This window comes from Astatotilapia calliptera, chromosome 19 (genome assembly GCF_964374335.1).
Source record: "Astatotilapia calliptera chromosome 19, fAstCal68.1, whole genome shotgun sequence".
Lineage (NCBI taxonomy): Eukaryota > Metazoa > Chordata > Actinopteri > Cichliformes > Cichlidae > Astatotilapia > Astatotilapia calliptera.
In genome coordinates this window covers 6,584,677-6,611,141 of record NC_137440.1, presented here as the reverse complement: position 1 = coordinate 6,611,141, position 26,465 = coordinate 6,584,677, and the positions used below count along the sequence as shown (strand labels likewise).

General features: G+C 41.9%; 2 protein-coding genes across 4 annotated transcripts in view; one reads left to right on the top strand and one right to left on the bottom strand.

Moving 5' to 3' along the window:
• The window catches only part of brf1a (BRF1 general transcription factor IIIB subunit a), a 150,544-nt gene that overhangs the window by 24,057 nt on the left and 100,022 nt on the right, over nucleotides 1–26,465 (top strand). For 2 of the 3 annotated variants that reach the window (XM_080293450.1, XM_026152994.2), the window contains exons 6-11: nucleotides 2,020–2,092; nucleotides 12,702–12,851; nucleotides 16,258–16,351; nucleotides 16,553–16,679; nucleotides 18,318–18,357; nucleotides 18,756–18,848. In XM_080293450.1, the coding sequence (XP_080149576.1) occupies nucleotides 2,020–2,092; nucleotides 12,702–12,851; nucleotides 16,258–16,351; nucleotides 16,553–16,679; nucleotides 18,318–18,357; nucleotides 18,756–18,848 (577 nt within the window). The remainder of the gene's footprint in view (nucleotides 1–2,019; nucleotides 2,093–12,701; nucleotides 12,852–16,257; nucleotides 16,352–16,552; nucleotides 16,680–18,317; nucleotides 18,358–18,755; nucleotides 18,849–26,465) is intronic. The other variant, XM_080293451.1, reaches the window with a different exon arrangement.
• On the bottom strand, nucleotides 3,780–7,951 carry LOC113012695 (BTB/POZ domain-containing protein 6-B-like). The gene is made up of 4 exons (XM_026152995.2): nucleotides 6,989–7,951; nucleotides 6,296–6,386; nucleotides 5,977–6,095; nucleotides 3,780–5,424 (listed from the first exon to the last, which is right to left on the bottom strand). Exons 1-4 carry the CDS (start codon nucleotides 7,393–7,395, stop codon nucleotides 4,392–4,394), a joined length of 1,650 nt encoding a protein of 549 aa, XP_026008780.2. The 5' UTR covers nucleotides 7,396–7,951; the 3' UTR covers nucleotides 3,780–4,391.

Below are 26,465 nucleotides of genomic sequence, written 5' to 3'. Positions count from 1 at the left end.
TTGTTCCACTTCCTCCTGCTCCTCTATTTCTGCTTTCATGTAGAAATTCCTCGCTGGAATCAACTTCCCAGAATAGCAAAGCAGCATCTGCCCCTGCTCGACACCAGGGGAGGCCTTGAGCAAGAGTCCGTCTGTCTGTTCCTAAAACCTCCTCGTTTTACTCCCCCCTCCCCGTGTTCTCGGGAGAGTTGGTCTGAAGGAATGACAGAGAAGTGACCCGAGTTCACGACCTGATCCTGCAGCTTTCACTGCCGCCTCCTTCAAATTTCAGCCAGAGCAGAATTTAATTCCAGGCTGCAGTGCTGTTAATTCGTTAAGAGATGATAGATGTGCAGCCTCGTGGCTTTGTTATGCAACAGTATCCATCATCAGATCCTTTCAGATAAAGTAGGGGGTGGGTGGGGGCACCCCCAACCCCCTTTTTTTTTAACTGCTGAGCCTTCTGGAGATGTTGTGGGGTCAAACACAATGAAACATCTGTGATGGGAGGTTCCTGTGAGATAACCCTGATGACACACAGCACCATTCACCTCCTGTTACCTCTCTTCCTTTGACAAACCTGGTTTCTAGTTTGCTGCTCAGCCTAGTTTTAACCGCACAAGGGATTTCTTATCAGATCCTCTTCCAGAAAGTTTGAATAGGAAAATGCAGCAGCCCCAGTTTATCAAGCATCAAGCACTGATTTTTGCAGTCCAGTGACCGGCAAGTTTACTTATTCAATAACGTAGAACGCAATTGACACAAAACTAGTTGTATGGTTTTAACAAGTAAGATATACTTCATATTTTATGACTTTCACTTGTTAGGTGAATGTGTAAAGATCCCAGGAGGAGACACAAATCCCTGGAGTTTTCCTCCCCTCACCCACAACTGGTTGCAGCAGACACTCCAGCCTGAGCCTGGTTCTGCAGGATGTTTCTTCCTATTGAAAGGGAGTTTTTCCTTCCCACTGTCACCAACTGCTTGCTCACAGAGGTTGTTTGTTGGTGTTTTTGCTGTGTTATCGGGTTTCTACCTTACAATACACAGCATTGTGAGGCAACTGTTGTCTCATGAGAATTGTTTGGGGACGGGAAATGACTGGTCGGACTTTGTGTTGTGTTGTCCTCCACTGCTGCGAATCATGTTAAAGTACTTATACGCACACTCTAAGTTCTGCATCGTATGCTTGTGCTCATCTACGCAGGTCTGCTTTCACACAGTGCTGCAGAGAAACATGCAAACACAACTTTTCAAAGTGACACAAGTGATGCAGCCTTAAAAAATAAAAGTTGGCCAGAATAAAATGACAAAATTCACTAGATTAGGGTTTATACAAATTATTTATGGATTCGTGTCAGTTTTGATGCAAAAAAAGGTAACATTTTTATCTTCACATGATTTATTTTGGCTGCCAATCAGTTCAGATGCCAAAGATGGTCAATTTACTGTCATTTAAAACAAAGATGAACAGCAAATCGTCACATTTGAGAAGCTGAAACAAGTCTGCTACCAGCAGTTGCCTTCACTTTAACATGAACCAGTCAGATTATTCAGTTGTTGTGCTTTATTTGTAAATCTAGAAGTCTCTAAGGGGCTTTCTTAATCATCAGTGACGAAGATATTTAAGTTGCTTTTAAAATTCGATGAGTTCATCACAACAAGCTAAAGCGCCACTATTTTCTGGGCTGTTCAGAGTGAGGAAAAGTCAGGACTGTCCGGACCGAGCAGAGAAACCAAAACATGCGGGCACAGCATTAGAGATGAGTCTACAGTTCCAAATCACAGACATATTGAAGCGTGATGTTCTGCAACCTTCAGGTCAATTATGTAACCAGAACACTTGTCCCGCCAGTGATGCAACGGCCTTATTTCATATCCTGATAGTGTGCTTAATCGCACTCTACTATAATTCTTTAAGTGGCTTTGAATGGATTTAATGGCTCCTGGACTCAATAGATACACTTTTCCTGGCAGTGCGAGGTACTTTACGTCTGCTGAATAACATCGTTTACTCATCCTGGGTTGTCTCATCCACAGGTGAACGTCTACGTGTTGGGAAGAACGTTTCTCGTTCTGGCCAGAGAACTTTGCATCAACGCTCCTGCTATAGGTATTTGAGCTCCACTTTACTCTGTTTACTGTGAGTCGTGTTATAAAAAGGCTGAATCAGGTGTGTCATACCTTTCACATATTGTAAAAACCAGAAATGTTCACTATAGATTTAATAACAGGGAAAAGAAGCTGGAGGATGTCTGCTGGTAAATTATTAAAGAAGTTTAAATCCCCTCAAATGAAAAGCTGTATACACTCATTTATCCCTTCATGCAGTATACCTGTTGAACTTCTCTGTAGCGCATGGCAATCATAGCCAATCATATAACAGCAACTCGCTGCATTTATGTTAGGCAGCTCAGATTCACAGAATGGTCCAAACGTAGGAAAATGTCTAGATAGCAGCAGATCTCTGGGCAAAAATGCCTCGTTGATGTCAAAAAGGACAGCTAGACTTCTTCACGCTGATAGAAGGGCAACAGAAACTCAAATAACCACTCATTACAGCCAGGGAAGAGCATCTCTGGAGTACAACATGTCAAACCTTGTAGCATATGGACTTCACAGCAGCAGACCACACCAGGTGTCACATCTGTGGGTTAAGAACTGGAAACTGAGGCTGTAATTCACACAGGCTCAACAAAATTAGACCATAGAAGGTCAGGAAAACGGCCCAGTCTGCTCAGGTTTGATTTGTGCTGCGACATTTGGATGGTAGTCGGAATTTGGTATAAAGAACATGAAAGCGGGGACTGATTTGTATCAGCGGATCAGGCTGGCAGTGGTGTAATGTAATGAGAGGTTATCCTCATGGGTGTGGAGCTGACAGCAACTGCATGACAACAACTGCTCAATATGGACCAAGCTCTGTGAGGAATGTTTGCACCAACTTTGTTGAATCTTTGCAGACATGCATGGAGAGGGTCCAGCCCAGAACTAGAAGATAAAGTGGCGAGTGTATATTACACCTTTCTGTAAAAATATTATTTGTCAAGTGGCCATAAGAGTGAGTTATTTCTTCACACTGTTGAAAGCTCCTCCAGAGATTGAAACTTCCAGAACTGGGGAAAAACTGTGACGAGGTGGAGGGCGGTCACACCAAAATGTTTTATTCTAATTTTTCTGTTTTCCACACTTTATCTAATTATCTAATAAATAAAAATGGTCCTTGTTATTGTTTCTGAGAGCATCCTGTACTTTTTGTGAAGTACGGCATATTATTAGCCTATTAGACTCAAGAGTTTGACTTTTCTACATTTACAAAAACTCAAATGTGACCACCTTTGATTTTTGTAAGGCTGGTCTGGTCTGCAGCTACCTGGAAGATTATGAGCTCTGATGTCCTTAAATTGAACACGACGAGCCGTCCTGCCAAAGCAGAAGTGCATTAATATTAACTATAATGTACCAAATATTTTGGGAAACTGTCAAAGAAAATCACTGGTTTAGGCTTTGCTTTCCTCGTGCATAGCTTTGCATTTCCATTATAGTGTTTTGCCAGCGTTAATGTAACTGTGCTGTCTGTTAAATGCACTGTGCAGTTTATTTAGTAGGAAATGAATCCAAATCCTCACTTGGAAAAAGAGGCAGAACCCTTATCAGTCCTCAAATCTGTGCCTGCAAGACTCCATGCAAGTGAGGTAGAAACCTAATGTGTAGTTCCCACTTTAGTTACCAGAGGGCGCTGCTGCCCCTCAAATCCCCCACTCCCTCACCCAGATCCCATAAGATGTCACATGTGCGGCTTTCTCACATTATAACCTTTATATTTCGGCAGGTGTATAAGCATTCTTGTACAGAACACATCTGCTCATCAACAGCATCAAGCTGTTAACAGATAAATTGTATTTTACAAAAAGACACAACGTTTCTGAGGCCGTCCTCTGAAGTGCAAAACGACTCTGTTCTTGACACGATTTCTACTTTTTTTTTTTTTCTGCATTAGAATCGAACACTACATAAAGTTTGCTCCTCAGGTGATATTGCTGCCTGGACTATAGTAACAACATTGTATATAGACTTGCAATTACACAATTTGAAGCAGACCCTACTTGTTCCAGTTCTGGAGCTCAGCTTGATTACATAACCACAGGTCACTGTATTAATGTTGTTCCTACAGCAGCCGCAGCCCTTGAAAAACACAAGCTTCTGAGCGAATAACGTTAAATCAGCATTTAAATAAAAAAATAACATTAAATTAAATAAGATAAAACAGCTCCGTCGCTTTTAAAATAGTCTCTTATAGAACTAACCAGGCCATTTAGTGTGACATTACTCAAGTGTCTTTTAATGCTACATTACTTTGAAGGTTGGGAGGCAGCGATAGACCCAATTTCCCATCAGCAGTCCAGAGCAGCTTATGCATAGAACACAAGCTCGGGGATCTGTCCTCCCTGTACTCCAGTCCCGTTGGTGCTGTCGGAGGAGCACTGGAACTGAAACGTGACCTTCCCGCACTGCACCTCCGTCATGCCCTCCTGGCCGAAGTAGCTCAGCTCATTCCCGTCCAGGACGGCGCTCACTGTGTAGAACGCGTCCTGCTCCACCTGAACGGGATGCTCGAACCACACCGGGAACGTGCTGCTCGAGCCGTCCGACACAAACTTTGTCAGGTTCTGCGCCAGGATCACCCCCTGTCTCTTAAGCTCGATTTTGACGCTGTACTCGGCTTTGCCGCCGCTCGACCCGTACAGGCCCAAACCGGCAATAAAGATCCGCTTGTCCACAGCAAACTGGATGCTGTCGCACCGGCCGCGGTAGCGCCACTGGTTGCTCCGGTAGGCCGAGGACTGGAAGCGGTGGCACCTCTGAGGAGCCAAGCCCTTCCTGGGATTCAGAGGGAAGTCTAGTTGGGGCTTTTTAGCCGCAGTGTACCACAGGAAGACGTTGTGCGTCTCCTCCAGTGTCAGGATGTCCGACTGCGCAGCACCGTTTGCAAATTCGTCCAGGCTCATGGTGGGGATGCGCACCAAGAACAGCGCCTTACCCAGTACCTCTCTTTTGTTGCGAGTGGTTGGCCCCAAACCCTGTCTCTTGCATTCTGCCGTGGCCCAGTTCATGACCGCCTCAAACACCACCACTTCTTTGGTGTTGAGGGTCTCCCGCCGCAAGATGATGTCCAGCGTCTGCAGGTCGATCTCACAGAAGCCCTCCGAGCACAGCGCGAGCTCGGCCTGCGCGTCGATTACTTCCCAGCAGCGCTGCGTCAGCTCGGGCTCCTCAAACAGGCGGCTCTGAGAGAGCAGCACACAGGCATTCTTGGCCTCCAGGCTGGTCTCCAGGAAGGTGACGCAGGCCTTGGCCAGTGCAGGGACGATGTACTTTTTGGCAGCATACAGGGTGGCCAGCACCGTGTCTGCCTCCAGGTCGATCTCATCGCTGTACAAGTACCTGGGAGAAAGAAAAGAGCCTTAAATGTACAGAAATCAGACTGGCTGACAGATGATATGCTGACTAAGAAGATACAGCGATGAACACATTTAAGTGACTCTGGCTCCACGTTTCTTCTTCTTCCTACTGTATCAAGAGACTCGGCAAACAAAAAAGGGAATTCTTTTCCTTCCCAAAGAAGATTATATAACACCATTATACATAATCCTACCGTTTTCCAGAAAGTCTGCAGAGCAACAATCTGTGCTACGCTTTTAGCCAGCACTACTGAATGAGCAACAAAGGCATGTTATTTATAACTAGTGTGCATAAAGGCAAACTGTCAGGATGAGGAAAAGAAGGGGGGGGGGGGGAATGTTGCCAGTCGAACAAAGAGCGCTGAGAAAACCAGCAATTACAGAGCACCGCGCCGCTGCCACGGCTCTCTGGTGCTCCCAGCATTTTGGCATCTGCTTAGCTTTGGATGAGTAATAATATGCTTTGAAGTGACACTGACTGTGCTTGTCATCTCAGCTTCTGGTTGGCTGTGCGAAGGGATGGTGAGTGGCTTACTTCAGCAGAATTAGAAAAGCAGCAGGTTCCACATCTGGAATATGGATCTCAGACTCCTCCTCCGCCAGATCGCTGTAAAACATGGCACAGAAGACGGAGCTTCCCACGGCCAGCACGTACTGGGAGGGGAGGAGACGGATGCGTCAGAGAAACCAGAGGAGCTCGTCTTTCACAAGTTCAACACTAGAGCCGATATATTACCTTGCATTGTCCTCGGAGCTCGTATTTAAATTTAAAGCTCAAATATCAACATTAGTTAGTGCGTAAGCTTCCCGTCTTTCTCTGGTTTGCAGCGATTTTTCCGAGATGCGCTCCTTACCTTGTGTGCGGGAAGCTTCTGCGAGGCCCCCAAGGGCCCGACAATGAAGTGGACATCAGCCATCAGCTCATTGTTAAACATCAAGGCGTTCCTAAAAACAGAGCAGGTTTCACAAGTAAGCCTCAACTATTGTATAACATCAAGTCCTCCCACACTGCTTTTGCCTAGAGACACTGGTTATTTTCATAGATTTAGGGAGGATGCAGGGAAAAAAAGAGGACTACCCTCTTGTTGTTTTCTCACTTTATCCCTCAGCCTCGAAAATGTCAGCTCATTGGGATCTATGGAAAGTTCCCCAGAGTGCTTGGTGACATTTTTAAAATGTCTTGTTTTGGCAGATCAACAGTTCAAACTCAAGTGGGATTTGTTTACTGCCAGAATAAATTAAAGAGATTAAAGAACGGTAGGAGCAAATAAGTAAAACAAACAAAAGCTCATGTTGGTTTAGATAGACGCTCCAACAGTAAATCAGTTTTCTAGAAACTTGTCAAAGTGTGCTCCAAAGTAAAAGTAAAGCGAGCATGAGCGATCCTCACAGCAGAGATTTTCGTGCACTTTGCTGCTGCCAGCTTCCGTGTTAATACACCGAGTCAAAGCGGCTGTCATTACTCTGACAGCGACTCTTTCGCACTGCGATCGGGCTTTTTGCGCACAGATCAGGCGGATAATTGTCCTCTGTGTTTCTGGAGTTACCTCTCTCGGAGCGTGGGGTGGCTGCACTGCCAGCTGGGTGGGTCTACGTTGTTGTTGTTGATGTTTTGCTGGGTGGTCGGGGTGGTCGCCGCGCTCCCTCCGCCGCCGGCGCTGCTCCCGCTGGCCTGGCACACCTGCAGCTCCTTGGTCTTCTCCGCGTCAGCCACCGTAGTGCCGTTGGCCAGGTTGGTGTTGTTAGCGGGGTACAACTCCGCAGCCATCTTCTTCTCCTGCTGCTTTTTCTTGCTCGACAGGGACAGAGTCAGGATCTCATAACATAGCGGCAGCCGGCCCGGCAGCTTGGTTACCTTCTTGGACTTTTTCAGTGTTTCTGGAAGTAGCAGCAAATAAGTCAAACACCTCATGATCCGGCCATGATGGAGCAACCTGCAGTCTGCCGTTGGCATCTGCACGAGCAGCCGATCTTCTGGGCTTTTTCCTCCTCCCTCTCTCTCTCGCTGTCTCTTTAATACCCGGTGCAATAAACTGCTGTCGGGCTCGACATGAAGCTTGTCGCTGCGGTGGATTGAGTATTTTTCTTTTTTTCTCTTTCCTGTGCGGTCCGGTTCCTACAACGCCGGTTTCAAACGGCACCGACAGCGAAGTTTACGCGACAGCATCTAAATATCCCCCCAGGCCCACTGCTGTCCGTTTCCACATCCACTCGCAACTTTCGACCTCAAACACTTGTTTTTTTTCCCCGTTCCTCGGCGGTCAGCTCATCCTCTCCGAGCGCACAAATGTCCGCGAAGCTTCGCTTGTTTTCTCCCTTTTCCAGCGAGTGGGTAATCCGGATAGTCGCAGCTGGTAGTCAAATCCAGCCTATTTTATTCCCACCCCGCCTCTGCGTTAATCCTCACGCACATTTCTCTCCCGATTTGTTTTCCCCCTTTTTCTCCGAATCGGCTGTAGACCGACACGAAGCCAGCTACGATGTTCCGCTGCTGCCGAGGTAAATAATCATTTGTCGGGAGTTTTTAAGCTCCGCTCGGTTTTTTCGCCCCCCCCCTCTCATTTTTTTTTTTTTTTTTTTTTACTCCTCCCCGCCTCCCCCTCCTCCTTATTTTTGGTCGACTCTCCATGAACGCCCAGGGCCCGCCGAGGACCAATAACAATCACGCACCGCGCTGACGTGAGGCCAAAGAGGCCCCTCCCTCACTAGCTCCGCAGAGTGCGTCACAGGACAGACGCTCTGATCTCTCCTCCTCAGAGGAGGAGCAGGGCTGGAGTGAAAGACAATACACACCAGGGGGACAACATAAGTAACCCCCCCCCCCCCCCCCCAACCCCCCACCTATGCAGACACACACTTCTGTTTAGGACGACCCCTACAGATGTGTCTTTGTGTTCCCGTGTGGTTAATAAGTGACTTAAAATTTGTTTGATGCCATTGGAGTCACTCTGTGGCAGTCCTGGGACTTTTGTCTTTGTGCGCTTTTTTTTGTCAGTTTTGCATCCCATTTGTATAAGTCTTTGGTCATTTTTAAAACATCTTTTATTAGACATTTTGTATATATTTATAGTTTAAAATTTTTTTTTGTGCGTCCCATTTGCCAGTGTTGATTTCATTTTATATTTCTTTGGTTGTTTTCTCTCTGTGGTCATTTTTTGTCTGAAGATCATGCATTAAACCTGTAGGCTGACAAGTTGTTTGTTCCTCTGCACAGTTAACAAGAATTGCTCCTCATAGGACAGTGGTCACATTTTAGATTAACTTGCTTGAGTGTTGTGCAGTACTGCAGATTTTGGTGTTTATCCTATACAGAGTAAATGCAGGGCCAGTATTGCTGATACTTTTAACTCATAAAGGCAGTTTATGTAGGGGAGAGCGGCGTGTCATGATTAATAAGATGAATCATCATCAATTGGCAAATTCTGAACACATTTTAATGACCGCTGAATCCGTAGAGTGTCAGAATGTAGTACAGTAGTACATTTAGTTAAATTTTCATTTCTAAAAAATATTTATTTTACACAATTCAGTGGGCTACACACTGAACTCAGAGGATAGAAACAAGGTATCGATCCTACCTCGCTGGTAATGATCTGATACCAATACAGCCTTGCTATCAATGCTATTGATACCCCCATCATTCACCTATTGTTCATTTTACAAACACTTTTGTCCTCGTTGTTCAATTTCTTCCAAATTTTTAAGGATACACTTCAAACTATTCTACATATGCCAGATATGGCACGTTTTTGGCTAACAGCTCTTTGGGAAACACCTTGTTGGTGCAAAAATACTATTTTTATGCCTGTCAAACTGACAGTGATAACAGTGACTGTATTATCTGTATTTCTTTTTTTAGTAATTGCTTAATTAATTCTGTTTAGTTACATTAATAACATTGTAAGTACAGTGATAAATAAAACCATTACTTACCCTGCATCAGTGTTTATTCAGTTATCCTTTTCTGACAAAATCAAGCAGTAAGTAATTAAAAACTAATGCACGAAGGCAACAACGATGATGAAATGGATTTAAACATTCGTCAACAAAAGGAAACGAGATGAAAATATTGTAGATGAGATCTAATTAGAACTAATGAAGTTGTGTAGGTAGGCGGGATGGGTTTGGAAGTGTTCCAATCAGAAGTAATAACCTTGTGCAGTAAGGTTAGTCACGCACATTTGATCTGGCCCCCGGGAAACGGTACAATTAGCTTCCATCCTCCCCGTTTCTCATGAAAATGAAGCAAAATGTCAGCGTTTCAGAGGAAAAGAACGATGCACACGTTTCACATTTGATTTCAAGGAAAAAACTTTAACACTTTATATTATTTAACTGACTCAACTTTAGTTTTAGTCTACTATAGTCAACTAAAACAAAAAAATTAGATGCCTAAATTATGCCTGCAACAAAATCAAAATTAACAGTGCCTTGCAGTATATCAATATAAAGTGTCTAACAAACTAGTATAAATGTAACAGTATTAGCAAAACTTTCTGTTTGTTTGCTACATTGTAAATTCCTAAAAGCTGCTTGACGTCTAATTCTGGTCATTTGTGAAGTAAGTGATCAAACCAACAGCACGATATCATGTACGGCGATTTAGCTTCAGTGGAGTTGAAGACCAGAAAATGATTTATGAAATTTTATTAGGCTTTAGGTCGCACTGTAGTGCTGCCGTCTTGTACTGTCGTTCATCAATCACACACAGAAGGATTTATTAGAGAGACGGAGTCCTGTACCCAGAGTAACACAAACTAGAATAGAGAGCCATTGCAGTTTTGGGGGTTGAGGGAAGGGTGCAGCTTCCCCATGACTGAATGATAACACTTTAATGCTATTCATGAAGCCCTGCTCCCACATTTGATTGAAAGGAGCAAGTTCGCGGCCCTTCTCTGGGGGTGGTCGAAGTAATTTGGGGGAATAGAGGCGAGGCAGGTTGAGGTAAAGTGGCTACACGAAAAAGGTAAACTACAGCACTCCATCACAGAAAGACTCCTGGGCTGTTTGAGCATCACAGATTGATTATATTCAACGGTGAAAGAGGATTTGGGCTGTTTTTTTTTTTTCTTAAACAACCTATTTTAACAGCCTGGTTTTGAGTTTACAGACACCGAGTAAAAAGTTGGAGCAGTGATGGCCAGCTCTGCACACGTATCATTACACGGTGCAGAGGGGGGAAGGGATCAGCCTGGATCTTATTACCAGCTGGCTCTACCAGCTTTCCACTGGGCTGCTCTTTAAACAGAGCCTCTGACTTCAAAAGGTATTTGACACAGTCGGGGCACAAAACTCGACTTTTAGTCTTCAGGCTACAGTGGGAACCGGATTCCTCCTCATTTGAGTTTTAAACTGGATTTCAGAGCATGGTAAAATCATTTTTCACAATAAAAAGCGACTAAAGGCAAACGGGCCACCTGCCAGGCAGTTTCATGGTAAAAGCAGGTGGTCGTGATGTTTTTAAAAAGTATTTCGCATAAAGTTTATGACATACAAAACTGTACAAGTCTCTCAGAGACAGAAGAAGCGAGCAGAAAGTTTAAGGAGTGAGCTTGCGATTGGATGATTGCCCATCCAAATCCTTTCGCCAGCTGAGAAAATGTGGATGGAGTCGCTGAATGAGAAACAGGCTGCTTCGAGGTGCACTCAAGCTAAATGCTAATCCTCCAGTCCTCCAGTGGAGCTAATTAGCAGCCAGCAGTCAGAAACTGGTTTTAGTGGGAAGCTCACAGGTGGTAGTAAGTTGAGATCTGGATGTGTTTCAGGCTGGATTTTGGTCATTTATTTTCCCTTTTCTTTTTTTTTTCTTTTGGCCTAAGAGAGGAAAAGTGTACTCGCTCTGGCATTTTGGTCTGTTTACTGTTCACACAAACCAGGGCTTGTAAACAAAAATCCATGGGCACGCGAGCAGCAGTTTATTGGACAGAGCTCTGGCTAAAGTGCCATCAGGAGAGGCCTCTGGCTCCATGGTTGGAGAGAAGCTGAATTAAACTTGAGCACAGTGGCCTTGACTTTCCCGCAGTTTATCTTCTCCAATCAGTCAAACACGAAACAAATGTTAAATAGGATACTTACACTCATAAACTGTGTAGCGTGCTGCAGTTGCTTTAGATTACATACAGGAGCTGCTCATTCCTCAGAAAGGTGATGGGCAGTATCATCAAATCACCTTTGAAAAATAGCAGCTGAGGTATCAACAACAACAATGATGTCCGGTTAGGAGGCAAAGGTGAAGGGCATCATAGATGACGATGAAGCATGAAACAGGATGGTGGCATCTCCTCACAGAGCTGCGCATGATCATCAGGCATGAGCACATTTAGTTCACAACCTTCAAAATTAGCTCCTTGACGTCAAACAGTCAAACAACCCTGAAGTCTTTTGTGCGTTCCACCCAGTGTGAGAAAAAGTCTTCTCTTTGATTGGCCTACAGCTTCAGATTAGGCTCATCTAAAATATTCACTTCAGTTCAATTTTAGTTTTATTAATATAGCTTCAAATCACAGCAAAAATCACCTCAAGGGGCTTTATAAAGGTCGTATCAAAAAGAATCTTTTTCAAACGGTTATATATTTTTAAAGTGGTGCACACAGAAGCTTGAAATGAATTTAAAATAAATGTCTGAATGTAAAGTTTTACTGTTAGCTGTGTTGTAAGGTAACCTCCCTGCATAATATAGAGAAAATCCCACCAATCAGATGACACCTTATGAACAAGCACTTGGCGACAGTGAGAAGGAAAAACTCCCTTCTAACAGGAATAAGCCTCCAGGAGAACCAGGCGCAGGGAGGGGCGGCCATCTGCCATGACCGTCTGAGGGGGGAGGGAGACAGGACGAGAGACACACTGTGGAACAGAGTCAGAGATTATAAATAATGAATGAATGTGGTGTATAAACAAAATGAATCACAAAAAGGAAACGTTTTGTTCACTAACAGAATATCGTTTTTTGTTTCACTGTAAAAATCAGAAATTATAGTAGAAACAAGAACTTTGTCATTTTAATTGTTTATCTATGTTTTTACTTTGGCATATTATGAATGGAGATGAGGGCATAGAAAACCTGAATGGTTCCTTGATGCTATACTATGAACTGTGGATGTATAGCGTCCACAGTGTTGCATTATTATGTTGACTTTGAGAACTCGGCTGTACCAAAGAAAAGTACAGTGGGGGGAGTACAGAGGCATTGTTGTACATTTTTAAGGCTGTCCTTGTGATTAACTTGGGGGAAAAAAAAAACTTTCCTTTTGCCACCAGACCCGTGCCTTTATATTCCCCGTTTTGCCCAAATGCTGGAATTTGGCGATAAGACCCGCGAGGTCTCCATGACGGCGCTGCGTCTGGTGCAGAGGATGAAGAGGGACTGGATGCACACGGGGCGAAGGCCGTCGGGACTCTGTGGAGCAGGTAACTACAAGCTGAAGCAGCACTGGGTATCTTCTTCAATTCGCAGGAGGGGTGCTGGTAGCAGCCCCGAGGCTCTGAGCAGCGGGACTGAAAATCTGAGGAAAGAAAGTGATTAATGCTCTCTGCTGGAAAGTCAAGGTGCCCTTAATCAAGATGCTTTAACCTCAGTTTCTCAGAGAGCCGATCAGTGACCGGAACGCTTTGTTACATGTTTTAGTGCAGTACAAGAGGCTCATTCTCTCTGACAGGGAATAATAAAAGAAATTTTAATTTTGCCACATTTTCCTGGTGACTTGATCAGTGTGATAAGGAAGTGAATGTAAGCAGATGCACTCATGGGGCAGCTATAGATCAGTGTAAGAAGGGCTGCATGCACCTTCAGAGCTCTAACACAAGGATGTATCTGACTGCTATATTTTGACAGAAAGCAGTGGTTCCCAGGTTCACACTGTGCATGCTTACACTACTAATTATGACTAATTTTTACCATGAGATTTGTTCCGTGCACTTAAGCCCTCCTGGCCTTTGATGCTTGGAGGCTCACACACAAACAGTTTATTTCTCTCGCTGTCTGGGTTATCGTGTTATCACGACATGATTCCCAGGTTAGGCAGCCTGAGCTGAAAGATGCCTGTCAGCACGAGTTGTTTCATAGAAACTTGTCTTCCTGCCAGTTTTAGTGGTTTTCAGCATTTTTTTCTAAATGCTGAGAACGTCTCTGTATAAGCTTTATGTCTTAGCATCCCACTCTTCCAACTACATGAAGATTTTTGGTTGCAAACGCGATACCTGTCTGTTAACTCTCCAAAGAGAGCTGTAAAACCTGTCCAGAGTGATGTGTTTGGAAAGTGTCAAATCTTCCCACAGCGCTTTTAACATATTAGAAGGTTTTTGGCAGTGTCTAACACGATAACTCAAAAGGTTTTGAATGAATTCTCATAAAGCTTTGTAGGGGTGTAGAGTGGGGTCATGTTACCAACCCATTAACATTTGGCTCACATCCACCAACATCTTCCAGGTCAACCTTTTTAAATTCGATCCCAAAATGTTTTATATCTATAAAGTATTGTTAAGAGAAGCAGAATGAGCTGCCTGTATAGTTATTAATATACTGTAGTATAATATTATCTAATAAGGTTATTCATGTCTAGTTATTTACAAATCAATAGCTATTACCCATGAAAAGTAAATCTGTCATGTTGCCTTTATCTGATTTTTACTGCACTACAAACTTCTTAAGGTATGTTTTTAAAAAACAAAGAAAAATAAATGAATATATACAAATTACAATAGTCTTCCCTTAAAAGTAAATACTGCCCAGAGAGTTAGTGCAGGTTTGTGCTCTCTGACCGCTTCTTGTTTTATTTGCACTTGTTTCATTTCAGCTTAATGTGAGAGTCTTTGCTGTCGTTTGCGTTCGAGCTGGTTTCTCCTCTCTCTGCTCTTGATTTTACTGTCGGTGTACTCGTCACACGTGAGTAGTGGAGGAGATTTGACGCTGGTGACAAAGGATAACAGTTGTGTTAGTGCACTGGGATGAAAACTTCCAAACAAGTGTGAACTCCAACAGTACAGACGAAAAGTGGGAGATAAAGAGAGCTCTGTTGTTGGAGCTCTGTTGCCTGAAGCATGAAGAACGTGTTGTTGTAGCAGGAGGGAAATGCCTCCAACTTCTGAGTCTTTGCTGTTGGCTAACTCTGCGCTAGTCTACTTCTCCCCTTAGCAGCTGCTGCACTCCTGCTGACATGCAGCACAGTACACAGAGCAATGTAGACCTGAAGTGCGTCGATCCGCTCTGGATACCCCATCTAGCTTTTGAGGCACTATTGGACTGATACCTGGTCCAAATATCAGAACGGTGCTGGACAGTTAATAAATGATACATGATTCAGTTACTTTTCTAAGTTCACAAAGTCATTTCAGTTAGTTTTAAGTTTTTAAAAGTCCAGTTTTTATCTTTCAGCTCTAAATGCTGATGGGGGTAGTGTAATCACCCCGCCGGGTGTGGACACGATAACTTGGTTGAGTCTTGGTGACCCTGACCTCAAGGTCAAGGTTAGAGGTCAGGTTTTCTGAAAACTCTAAGTTTTCAATGGAGCTTGAAAAGAAAAGCGACTGAACCTCTTTAAGTTCATGAAGATGTTTCACGCCTTATCTGAGAAGCTTCTGGAGTTGATTGCAATGACTCAAGTGCAAAGTCACCGATGATTTTCAGATTGACACCATAGGTGCAGTCTTATAAAATGAGAACATTAGATTATATTAACCAAAGACGAGCATCGTTTATTCACGGGTGCTGCACGCTAACAGTCAGCTGCACCTCTCGCAGTGTTTGCAGCCTTGCTGAGTGTTCCTACTGTGGATCTTTTGGTCACCTGCCAGTGAAACCTGTGGGAAAGCCGATCCTGCCAGCACCTGTCTAAGCTGGCTGCAGCGTGTGAGGTTTTGGTTTCCCACCAGGTACGTCATCGTCTTTACGGGACTTTGGTGGTGCAGTTTATATTAAACAGCTGAACTCAAAGGCCTTCCTTCCTTATTGTGTTGTGATTGCTACAAAGCCCAGTACATTGAGGCTTTGTGCATTACCTGCTAAGACGTCCTGAAATCGAATCGCCGCCTTCTGCTGCTCCCTGCATGTTTACTCCCATGGTTTCAGTTTTCATCTTTCTCTGTTACTCTGCTGGATTACCTTAATATTTAATTACTCATCATAAATCTTTGAGAAGGAAGCACTCAAATGGAAGAAGGAAAAGTTTGTTCCTAAATATGATGCAAATATCACTGTTGACGGTTTTAAACATATGCAAAAAAAAGTTTGTGCCAGGAGAGACGAGTTTATAAGTTGCTTCTTGTGATTTCAAGGGCAAAGAGCTTGTGAATGCGAAGCGACGAATGTATTCAGCAAGGAAAACTTGCAAATCTGAAGTCGTGTGGTTTTTAAGGTAATGGCGATGAAAAATGTTTGAGAAAGTCCTCAGCGGAGCTAAAAAGCCACCACTTCACTCCTCAAGGCTGTTAGAAGTGTGCATGTGGAAGTGGAAGCATGCATCTATCTTTTAACAGGCTCTTGAGCGAGGCAAGTCTAATGACAGTTACATAACTGTTCCCCTTCAAGGCTCACACTGCAATTCATTGCATAATATTAGCGTTGTTGTTTCTCCTTTTTTTAATGTGGGGGTGGATTTGTTGGCTCTGAGGTGCCCCCGTCTTGTTGGCTCCTCTTCACTGTTTAAGGTGCACATCTAAAAGTGCCTAAAACCATAAGCGCATAACTTTTTTTTTTTTTTAGTGTTTAGTCACATCTCGGCCTTTTCTCTAATCATACACGGACACACGTTTTGTTATTGCTTCTGTGCAGATTCTGGTTAAATCTCATCCCTGTGTGTGTTTGCTTGTTTGTTTCCAGCCCTTCTTGTAGCTGCTCGACTACATGACTTTCGGCGCACTGTCAAAGAAATAGTCAACATCGTCAAAGTGTGCGAATCCACGCTGAGAAAAAGGTGGGCGATCAAAGTTTGTGATTTGGTAGAAAATCCCGGCTGTGGAGGCTCGAAGTTTATGGGATTTGTCTGTTTTTGCCAAAATGAGCAGCAGAAGTTCCTTCTTTAAAAGTTCTGCTGGTCCAGATGATCAGCCCAGATGTTTAGTTGGATCTTAATTACCTAACTTATCTTTTGCCTTGTAACGCTACTTTGCGTTAGACTGACAGAGTTTGAGGACACGCCGACCAGCCAGCTCACCATCGAGGAGTTCATGAAGGTGGATCTGGACCAAGAGTGTGACCCGCCCTGCTACACAGCCGGACTAAAGAAGAAGAAAGCCCAGCAGGTGTTTTTCCACACAAACCTCAGCCTTCAATTCACCCCAATTAATGTGCCATAGCATTAGAAACGCACATGCGCATCAATTCTGATCAACTCAATTACTCATGAAATGACCCATTCATCCCTCCACAGGGAATATTAAAATTTCATCCTTTATTATCTTGATGGTGACATACAGCCCTCAGGCTTTCCCCAATAATGGATGAAGGGTATTAACCTCTAAACTAACAGCATCAGTGTTGTCGGTGTCCTCACACTTTGTGGGCTCTGTAAAAGGCCATCGTGCTCTTTTTAAGGCATTGTCCCACATACTTGTTGCTTTAACAGATAACAGGAGACATGCCTGATGATTTAGGGGTGAGTGCGTGTAGAATATATCTGGTGCCTAATTTTCAGGTCTTAAATTCCATATAGCTTCTGTACTTCAGTGGTTTTGGGGGTTTAAAAGTCCTTTTTTCCCCACTCACCATTATTTGAGTAAAAAGTATTTCACAATAGAAGTTTTACTTTGCTTTATTCCTTCTAGTATTCTAAAGGGATTTTGCACAACAAAAAATGGACTGACCTGCAAGCAGAGCTAATGAAACTTGAGCTAACTGCATGCGACTCCCATTCATCATACATGGCGTGATGATTACTCATTGCAGAGGTTAACGTCTTCATTTTTCTGTCTAATGCCAGCCTTCAAGAGGAATCACCTCACTCTTGGGACATTTCCACAGCGTGACGTCTGGCCAGCCTGCCATTTAATTAAATACAATGTGATTGTAAGGCTGGAAAATGTTACTTTAAAAAAGGCCGATGAAATGAAGTTAACATGTGAAGGTGTCGCATTGGGCTCATGATTGAAGACGACCAGCTCGTTAATCAGAGATGAAAAAGGCTTTATTACTTGAAAGGCTGTTACTGCATTAACCCAGGTTCAGGTGACACTTCGTACTAGGATTTATCATAATCATGATTTGAAAAATGAAATCTGAGTATTCTCCATATCAATATTGTTGATGTTTGATGAATGCGGTGGCGATTTAAAATTAGGTATCATTAAAAAGAGTCGTTGCTTTCTGGAGACGTTTACAGCAGTTTGTTCATTCTTGGCCACAAAAACTGTAAACTGTAGCCTGACAGCAGCAAATTCTCAAGATCTTGGGTTTTTCTTTGTGGAAACTGACAGATGGGCTTCAGAGAGTCGGAGCGTACTTGTTTTTCACCCGGCTTTAACAAACAAAAGCTGTGAGATGTGGCCAAAAGTTAAAAAGTGGTAATTTTTTTTACTGATCTGACTTTACTGGTGGAGCTTTTGCCCAGTAATGAGCTGACCTTTCTCATGCCATAATGTAAAAAAGAGGAAACATTGGAGTTAATGTAAAAGCTTTGTGAAAGTACTCACAGAGTGCTGTTCTTTAGTCGAGTCTCACACCAGCAACATCAAATCAAACTCACGCACGTTATACACCGGGGAGGAAAAAGCACTCTGAGAGCAAAGGGTGCTGCCGTCAACCACCCCAGAGCCCTCGTGTTATAACCTTCTTTTATTCTAAGAGGTTTTATTCAGCGATCGTTTCACCCTGTAGCCACTATTAGAGAGGAAGCTACTTTCATTGTCTCATCCAAACCCTCTCTTTTCTCTCCCTCGCTGTAGCTGGAGATTGAGATCAAGAAAAAAATGGATGACGTCGAAGGTATGAATGTCTCGTCGCTGTCTGTTTGCCACCACAGACACAAAGTCCTGGCTCAAGTTTCTTTTATTTTGTTAAGTTTTCAGAAAAGTTTGTGTGTTAAAGATGGACATTTGGTTACATGTTGTTGTTGTTTTCTTGTTGGTGTTTGTTGACCTCGACTAAAAGCAGATCAGTGTTGGATGTGGTTAAAGCAAAGAAAACATAAATAGAGGACATGATTTAGGCTCCGTACAACTTGTAATTAACCTTGCATTATGTTACACTGCTAACATATTGTGCTGTAATTATGGGACTATGAGAAATATAATTGAATGGGTTAGCCTAGAAAGCCCTAGAGAATCACGCAATCTAAGTCTTTATGGAAGAGTTCCTTTGACATTGTTTTACACCTTCAACAGGTGAAATTCAGGAATACCAGGAAGAAATAGATGCAGAGCTGGAGAGCAGCAGACCCAAACTAAGAGGAGTGTACGCTGCCTATGCTAAGGGAGGTGAGTGATTTCAGAAACCCTTCTCATGTCCTCAGCTGTTTATGTGCTGGGGTAAACAAGACCTTGCTCTGCTCCACGCAGGGTTTTCTGGAGGTTTGGGAGGTTTTTAGTGGTGGACCTTTCAGTGACTGAACACTGCTGCTTGCTTATGTTGGCTAATGCATATTTTTTTTGCAGCAGCACTGTATGTATGGAGTGTTTTTTAAAAGCCTGAGAATCCAGACAGTGTGACCAACTAAAGTCTGATTTGCTGTCCATATTCTTCCGAGGTTGTACTCTGGTATGTCAGGAGACAGGTTTGCTCTGGAGCTTTGGCTCTGTGGTAAAAAATGCAAATCCCAATTTTCACAGGGACAGTTTGAATTTGACCTCTAAGGAAATATCTTAATAGGAAATAATATCTTATACTGCTGGAAAGCCTTAAACGGTGCCACATTTGTAGGTAAAATCCATTGTTCAGCAAGGTTGAGTATGTGGGTTGTGACCATGAAACACTTGCCAAACAGTTTATTCTGCTATTTGTTGGGTTTGTTTGTTGGATTGGATGATTGAAGTCCGAAGAAACGAGACATACGGGCGTTTAACAAGCTGGGACCTCAGTAGCATGTGGAGGAACCGTACACTGCCACAGCAGCCTGGTACCACCTGATCATACTGGTCAGCAGCTGTGAGTGTAGCATTGTTACAACAAAGAAATAACTGAGCAGACACAAATGTCTTTTCTTTCTGTGCTACGTTTATTTATATTTATGTTCCCACTCATAACTTGTTACCATTCTATAAGTTTATTTAGTTCTTTATTGGCGTCTCATTGTTGTATGATGGTGAGCAGACCACAGTGGATTTATTGCCAGGGGCCCTAGTTAAAGAGGGTTTTATTTATTTATTTATTTATTCATATTATATTCTTTGTATAGACCTTAAACTCATGTTTAAGGTGCATGAGTTGAGTTTGTGGTGCAGTATTAAGGTTAAACGTGATATTTGAGTGACGCAGGCCTGAAAAGCCAACTATGAAGGCACTACATTCTGTATTGAAGATAAAACCATTGACCTTGGATTATAATAAAATAACCATTTAAAAAATGGCACCATGACCGGTCTGGAGCTAAGGATAGAAAAGCTGTCTCTCGGCATTTTGTCTGTTAAACAGTGTTTGAGCGTTTAGCTGCTAGTGCGGCTACCGATTTGCAAGCGAACATCTCGTAGCGTGAATTCTGAACACCGAGCCGACGTGTCAGCGAGTGAATGCAGCAGCAATAATAGAAGCTGCTGCTGATTTGGTTGAGTGGGACGCCCAAATCCAGATATCAGAGGGGAAACACCGCTGCGTTAATGCGGGATGACGCTTTTATTTGTCTTTCTGTCGCTCACTCGGGCAGGACGAGAACTCTGAGCTGCTGTTTGTGAAAGGCCCACACAGGCCCACCCAGGAAAAATAAGACACAGCAGACTGCACTCCCTGTTGCTCTCACCCTTTATCTCTTTCTACCTTTGGCTCTTTATCTCAGCCTCAGTCTGTCTTTCTTCCTCGCACACAAACAAGCCCCGGTATCCCTCTGTTTCTACGCAGTGGGGGGGTCGCAGGTCTGTCACTGATTTCAGGCATGTTGTTCTTCCAGCTGCCGTGACGCTTTCAAATCCGGCAGCAGTTCGTTTCTTCTCAGACCGAGTTGATTTCCCGATTTGAGGTCTCGAGCCTGTGAGGGGACATTTTAATTATGGCTGATTAAAGGACACATTTTAACTAGAAAGTGCATTTTCTGAAGAAACTGCAGTGTGAATGCTTGAATCTGAATGTATGCACTGAAATGAATTAATTGCTGAATTTTGAGTTAAAAATATTGAATGAGATAAAAAAAAACAAAAAAAAAAAACGAATTTAACCTGAAAACAAAGGTGCTGAACTGCTAAAAGCTGAAGGTTACACAGAAGAAGGAGTTGGAAAAAAACTGAAAATGTTTTAAATGTAAATTAGAAAACCCTAAGAAATGAGAAAAGAACATTTAGAGTCAGAAAACATCTGAATGAATATTAAAAGGTCATATTCTTTGAATCACTGAATGACTAAAATGTGATCCCTCCACTTTGATCCACACAGTTTAAAAAGTTTAAATGCCTGAGCTTTGAAAGATACGGTGTTGGAAAGAGAACAATAATGGCGACAATTTGAGGGTAAAATGATGGCTGTAACACTGTGGACACAGCAGCAGTTGAAAGAGAAGTGCTTAAGATGAATCTTGGTACAGTGGCAGGCAGAGCTCGTTAAGCAGGCAGGTGTGAGCCTGGTTGCTATAGTGACCGCACCCAATGGCTCCATACACACGTACACAGACATGCGCCTCACTTTTGCTGCTTAAAATGAACAGAAAAGTCAGGCCCAAACAAATCATTCCCAAATGAAAAGTATAGGTCGTATTGACAAAATTCTTTCACCGTGAGTGACAGCAATGTCTAGTCTACTGAATTCTCAGTTTTCATGCCTGTGGAGTTTATTATATGGACGTGGTGACAGTGGAAAGACACCATGCTCTTCTGATTTTCAAACGAACCTTCTGAGCCATTTTAACATTAGAGTCTATGGAAGAGTTGGAGGGAGGAGGCTGTGCATTGGTGACATTTACGAAAGAACCATAACACCTAGGACAATAGTAAACACATTGGATGAAAGAGGACAGCGATGGCTACGTTTTGAGGGTAAAATCATACCTGTAGAGCAAACGCTGCGGACACAGCAGCAGTTTTAAAAAAGATTTTAAGATTAATTTTTTTGCTCCTCTCACTCTAGCAGTTGAGCTGCCTCACTCTAGCCCCAACATTCCGTCCCATACACACCCATTATAAACTCTGAAACGGGTGAAAAAACATCATGAAACTTAAACTGGAACTGAAGAAAAAGTATAATAGATATTGAAAAGATAAATACAAGTTGAATAGTTGAATGTCTTGTCTTCGTTTTAAAGTTTGAATGGTGGCTCTATGTCAACGTATGTTGAAGTAGTAAGAGTTTAAAAATGAGTAAGTTGAATGAGAATTTGAAGGGTCTCCCCATTGAAATACATGGGAAATTTTTGTTGAATAAAGTTGAATAAAATTAAAAATATAAATGTTAAAAATGAGAAAAATACAAGCAACAGTGTCCAAAAGAATAGGAATCTAATGGTGTTTGAATGGTTTTTCTAAGTTGAACGGTTTTGAAGGAGTAGGCTTTCAAAAAACGTACGGAATAGATAATAATAAAATAGAACTAGAAAGTGCATTTTCTGAAGAAACTGCAGTGTGAATGCTTGAATCTGAATGTATGCACTGAAATGAATTAATTGCTGAATTTTGAGTTAAAAATATTGAATGAGATAAAAAAAAAAAGTCCGAATTTAACCTGAAAACAAAAGTGCTGAACTTCTAAAAGCTGAAGGTTACACAGAAGAAGAAGTTGGAAAAAAGCTGAAAATGTTTTAATTGTAAATTAGAAAAACCTAAGAAATGAGAAAAGAACATTTAGAGTCAGAAAACATCTGAAAGAATATTAAAAGGTCATATTCTTTGAATCACTGAATGACTAAAATGTGATCCCTCCACTTGGACCCACACAGTTTAAAAAGTTTACATCTCTGAGCTTTGAAAGACAAGATGTTGGAAAAAGAACAACGATGGCGACGTTTTGAGGGTAAAATGATGGCTTTAACACTGTGGACACAGCAGCAGTTGAAAGAGAAGTGTTTAAGATGAATCTTTGCAGAGTGAGAGAGAGAGCTCGTTAAGCAGGCAGGTGTGAGCCTGGTTGCTATAGTGACCGCAACCAATGGCTCCATACACACGACACAGACATGCACCTCACTTTTGCTGCTTAAAATGAACAGAAAAGTCAGGCCGAAACAAATCGTTCCCAAATGAAAAGTACATGTCGTATTGACAAAATTCTTTCACCGTGAGCGACAGCCATGTCTAGTCTACCTAATTCTCAGTTTTCATGCCTGTGGAGTTTATTATATGGACGTGGTGACAGTGTAAAGACACCATGCTCTTCTGATTTTCAAACGAACCTTCTGAGCCATTTTAACATTAGAGTCTATGGAAGAGTTGGAGGGAGGAGGCTGTGCATTGGTGACATTTATGAAAGAACCGTAACACCTAGGACAATAGTAAACACATTGGATGAAAGAGGACAGCCATGGCTACGTTTTGAGGGTAAAATCATACCTGTAGAGCAAACGCTGCGGACACAGCAGCAGTTTTAAAAAAGATTTTAAGATGAATTTTTTTGCTCCTCTCACTCTAGCAGTTGAGCTGTCTCACTCTAGCCCCAACATTCCGTCCCATACACACCCATTATAAATTTTGAAACGGGTGAAAAAACATCATGAAACTTAAACTGGAACTGAAGAAAAAGTATAATAGATATTGAAAAGATAAATACAAGTTGAATAGTTGAATGTCTTGTCTTCGTTTTAAAGTTTGAATGGTGGCTCTATGTCAATGTATGTGGAAGTAGTAAGAGTTTAAAAATGAGTAAGTTGAATGAGAATTTGAAGGGTCTCCCCATTGAAATACATGGGAAATTTTTGTTGAATAAAGTTGAATAAAATTAAAAATATAAATGTTAAAAATGAGAAAAATACAAGCAATCATGTCCAAAATAATAGGAATCTAACGATGTTTGAATGGTTTTTCTAAGTTGAACGGTTTTGAAGGAGTAGGCTTTCAAAAAACGTACGGAATAGATAATAATAAAATAGAATAATAATAATAAAGATTAGAAGAACAATACTGTGAATGCTTTTCAAGCATTCACACTAACTAGAAAGTGCATTTTCTGAAGAAACTGCAGTGTGAATGCTTGAATCTGAATGTATGCACTGAAATGAATTAATTACTGAATTTAAGTTAAAAATCTTGAATGAGATAAAAAAAACAACCGAATTTAACCTGAAAACAAAAGTGCTGAACTGCTAAAAGCTGAAGGTTACACAGAAGAAGAAGTTGGAAAAAAGCTGAAAATGTTTTAATTGTAAATTAGAAAAACCTAAGAAATGAGAAAAGAACATTTAGAGTCAGAAAACATCTGAAAGAATATTAAAAGGTCATATTCTTTGAATCACTGAATGACTAAAATGTGATCCCTCCACTTGGATCCACACAGTTTAAAAAGTTTACATCTCTGAGCTTTGAAAGACAAGATGTTGGAAAGAGAACAACGATGGCGACGTTTTGAGGGTAAAATGATGGCTTTAACACTGTGGAGATAGCAGCAGTTGAAAGAGAAGTGTTTAAGATGAATCTTGGCAGAGGGAGAGAGAGAGCTCGTTAAGCAGGCAGGTGTGAGCCTGGTTGCTATAGTGACCGCACCCAAGGGCTCCATACACACGTACACAGACATGCACCTCACTTTTGCTGCTTAAAATGAACAGAAAAGTCAGGCCGAAACAAATCGCTCCCAAATGAAAAGTAAAAGTCGTATTGACAAAATTCTTTCACCGTGAGCGACAGCAATGTCTAGTCTACCTAATTCTCAGTTTTCATGCCTGTGGAGCTTATTATATGGACGTGGTGACAGTGGAAAGACACCATGCTCTTCTGATTTTCAAACGAACCTTCTGAGCCATTTTAACATTAGAGTCTATGGAAGAGTTGGAGGGAGGAGGCTGTGCATTGGTGACATTTATGAAAGAACCATAACACCTAGTACAATAGTAAACACATTGGATGAAAGAGGACAGCCATGGCTACGTTTTGAGGGTAAAATGATGGCTGTAGAGCAAACGCTGTGGACACAGCAGCAGTTTTAAAAAAGATTTTAAGATTAATTTTTTTGCTCCTCTCACTCTAGCAGTTGAGCTGCCTCACTCTAGCCCCAACATTCCGTCCCATACACACCCATTATAAACTCTGAAACGGGTGAAAAAACATCATGAAACTTAAACTGGAACTGAAGAAAAAGTATAATAGATATTGAAAAGATAAATACAAGTTGAATAGCTGAATGTCTTGTCTTCGTTTTAAAGTTTGAATGGTGGCTCTATGTCAATGTATGTGGAAGTAGTAAGAGTTTAAAAATGAGTAAGTTGAATGAGGATTTGAAGGGTCTCCCCATTGAAATACATTATAAATTTTTGTTGAATAAAGTTGAATAAAATTAAAAATATAAATGTTAAAAATGAGAAAAATAGAAGCAATGTTGTCCAAAATAATAGGAATCTAACGGTGTTTGAATGGTTTTTCTAAGTTGAACGGTTTTGAAGGAGTAGGCTTTCAAAAAACGTACGGAAAAATAAAATATAACTAGAAAGTGCATTTTCTGAAGAAACTGCAGTGTGAATGCTTGAATCTGAATGTATGCACTGAAATGAATTAATTGCTGAATTTTGAGTTAAAAATATTAAATGAAATTTTAAAAAAACAAACAAAAAACCCCCGAATTTAACCTGAAAACAAAGGTGCTGAACTGCTAAAAGCTGAAGGTTACACAGAAGAAGGAGTTGGAAAAAAACTGAAAATGTTTTAAATGTAAATTAGAAAACCCTAAGAAATGAGAAAAGAACATTTAGAGTCAGAAAACATCTGAATGAATATTAAAAGGTCATATTCTTTGAATCACTGAATGACTCAAATGTGATCCCTCCACTTTGATCCACACAGTTTAAAAAGTTTAAATGCCTGAGCTTTGAAAGATACGGTGTTGGAAAGAGAACAATAATGGCGACAATTTGAGGGTAAAATGATGGCTGTAACACTGTGGACACAGCAGCAGTTGAAAGAGAAGTGCTTAAGATGAATCTTGGTACAGTGGCAGGCAGAGCTCGTTAAGCAGGCAGGTGTGAGCCTGGTTGCTATAGTGACCGCACCCAATGGCTCCATACACACGTACACAGGCATGCACCTCACTTTTGCTGCTTAAAATGAACAGAAAAGTCAGGCCGAAACAAATCGTTCCCAAATGAAAAGTAAAAGTCGTATTGACAAAATTCTTTCACCGTGAGCGACAGCAGCTTCTAGTCTACCTAATTCTCAGTTTTCATGCCTGTGGAGCTTATTATATGGACGTGGTGACAGTGTAAAGACACCATGCTCTTCTGATTTTCAAACGAACCTTCTGAGCCATTTTAACATTAGAGTCTATGGAAGAGTTGGAGGGAGGAGGCTGTGCATTGGTGACATTTATGAAAGAACCACAACACCTAGGACAATAGTAAACACATTGGATGAAAGAGGACAGCCATGGCTACGTTTTGAGGGTAAAATCATACCTGTAGAGCAAACGCTGCGGACACAGCAGCAGTTTTAAAAAAGATTTTAAGATTAATTTTTTTGCTCCTCTCACTCTAGCAGTTGAGCTGCCTCACTCTAGCCCCAACATTCCGTCCCATACACACCCATTATAAACTCTGAAACGGGTGAAAAAACATCATGAAACTTAAACTGGAACTGAAGAAAAAGTATAATAGATATTGAAAAGATAAATACAAGTTGAATAGTTGAATGTCTTGTCTTCGTTTTAAAGTTTGAATGGTGGCTCTATGTCAATGTATGTGGAAGTAGTAAGAGTTTAAAAATGAGTAAGTTGAATGAGAATTTGAAGGGTCTCCCCATTGAAATACATGGGAAATTTTTGTTGAATAA